We start from the raw sequence: 2,059 nt of genomic DNA on the forward strand, positions 1-2,059 counted from the left end.
TCAGGTACCACTAATGGCTCTTCTTGGTTTCCTGTGTTACTCTTCATGTTAACATGAAATTATTTTCGTAACCATCTTACAATGCAGGTTATTTCATCCTTGACCGCTTCTTTGAGGTTTGATGGTGCATTGAATGTTGATATGACTGAGTTCCAAACTAACCTGGTCCCATATCCCAGGATCCACTTCATGCTTTCATCTTATGCCCCTGTTATCTCAGCCGAGAAAGCCTATCACGAGCAGCTTTCAGTAGCAGAGATCACCAACAGTGCATTCGAACCTTCATCAATGATGGCCAAGTGTGACCCGCGCCATGGCAAGTACATGGCTTGTTGTTTGATGTACAGAGGCGATGTGGTTCCCAAAGATGTGAACGCTGCCGTGGCCACTATCAAGACTAAGCGCACCATCCAATTTGTTGACTGGTGCCCAACTGGATTCAAGTGTGGCATCAACTACCAGGCTCCAACTGTTGTTCCTGGCGGTGATCTTGCCAAGGTGCAAAGGGCGGTTTGCATGATCTCAAACTCCACAAGTGTTGCTGAGGTGTTCTCGCGGATTGACCACAAATTTGACCTCATGTATGCTAAGAGGGCTTTCGTGCACTGGTATGTGGGTGAGGGGATGGAGGAAGGTGAATTTTCTGAAGCTCGAGAGGATCTTGCTGCACTTGAGAAGGACTATGAGGAGGTAGGAGCTGAGTCTGCCGAGGGTGATGATGGTGACGAGGGAGATGAGTACTGAGAGGTGAATGTCTTCATTGTTTGCTTCTTAAGGATATTACTATTTGTTTCTATGTTATGGCGGAATCTTCGCTGTTAAGTTGTATTGCTTTTGTTTCTTGTTCTAGATTAGTTCTATTGTCCCATTACAGGCTGCCACTGTAGACTGATAAATATTTGCATTAAGATTTTTTTTTTTTTTTTTTTTTTTTTGCCATGTTTGATTGACCATGTAAAACGGCTCTGGCTTGGAGTCATTCATCTTGTTTGTTTTGAGATATTATGCGGAGAATTATTCAACATTTTGAGACATACATATTTGGTTGCTGACTTCATACGGTCATATTTATAAAATCTCTAATAATAAAATTTATGAAATTAAAATAGTCCAACAAATCATTGAGCAACGTCACTTTGATATTCAAATCTTAAAGGAGAGCCTAAAGAAAATTGATGTCACTTTTAGCACCAAGGATTCTCTAAAGTGAAATTTCTCTAAAGTTTCTTAGAGTGCTACATTGTGTGGTTGAGATTTACTGGCAAGAATGTGACTTGCCAGTAAATCTCAACCACACAATGTAGCACTTTAGGAAACTTAGTAAATCTCAACCACACAATGTAGCACTTTAGGAAACTTTAGGAAAAAATCACTCTAGAGGATCCTTGCTCCACTTTTAGGTGTCACTCTACTGTTATGGAATGTCACTTTCATATATATCTATACTATATATTCAGCAAAAAAAAGGATTTTTAATCCCCGAGGCCTATGAGAGTTTCAATATCTCAATCTGAATTTTTAAAATTTTTTATTTAAAAAAAAAAAAAAAAAAACTCAGCATTTATTAATTTTGTCAAAATCTCCTGATTAGTATTTATTAACTTTTTTCAATGCACATGTCTTTTCACATGCCTATTTAAAATTCCCTCAAACAAATAATTATAGATACAATCCGTGTATTACCTGTATTTATTGATTTAGTCAAAATCATTTGATCAGCATTTAAAATTTCATCAAACAAATAATTATAGATACAATCTGTGTATAGTTACTGCAGTACCCTTTTCAATTTCTCCCATACACTATGGTTAGTGATAAGATTGTTAAATTATTTTTATAAAAAATCTTAAAAAATATAATTTATATATTAAAAAAATTTAAAAACAAATATAAATATTTATAATTATTCCGTGCATAACACGGATGATAGGCTAGTATATATCTATTTAAAAGAGGCTTTCGAAAAATTGTTAGAAAACCACAGCAAGAACATGTCGACCAGAATAGGCCGAGCTGATCAGAGTTGGTGTGCCTAAACCGAGACTGAGTTGACCAAAAA

At 36.3% G+C, this 2,059-nt stretch overlaps 1 protein-coding gene across 1 annotated transcript in view; it reads left to right on the plus strand.

Annotated features, from left to right (window-relative positions):
• Window positions 1-1,036, plus strand: part of LOC114289777 (tubulin alpha-1 chain) — a 3,671-nt gene extending 2,635 nt beyond the window's left edge. Inside the window, exons 3-4 of the mRNA XM_028233543.2 lie at window positions 1-4; window positions 88-1,036. The exon at window positions 1-4 is cut by the window's left edge and continues 367 nt beyond it. Of these exons, the coding sequence (XP_028089344.2) occupies window positions 1-4; window positions 88-744 (661 nt within the window). The 3' untranslated portion in view covers window positions 745-1,036. The remainder of the gene's footprint in view (window positions 5-87) is intronic.
• The last annotated feature ends 1,023 nt before the right edge of the window (window positions 1,037-2,059 follow it).

This window comes from Camellia sinensis, chromosome 1, assembly GCF_055761805.1.
Source record: "Camellia sinensis isolate YWXY chromosome 1, ASM5576180v1, whole genome shotgun sequence".
NCBI classification, from domain to species: Eukaryota; Viridiplantae; Streptophyta; class Magnoliopsida; order Ericales; family Theaceae; genus Camellia; species Camellia sinensis.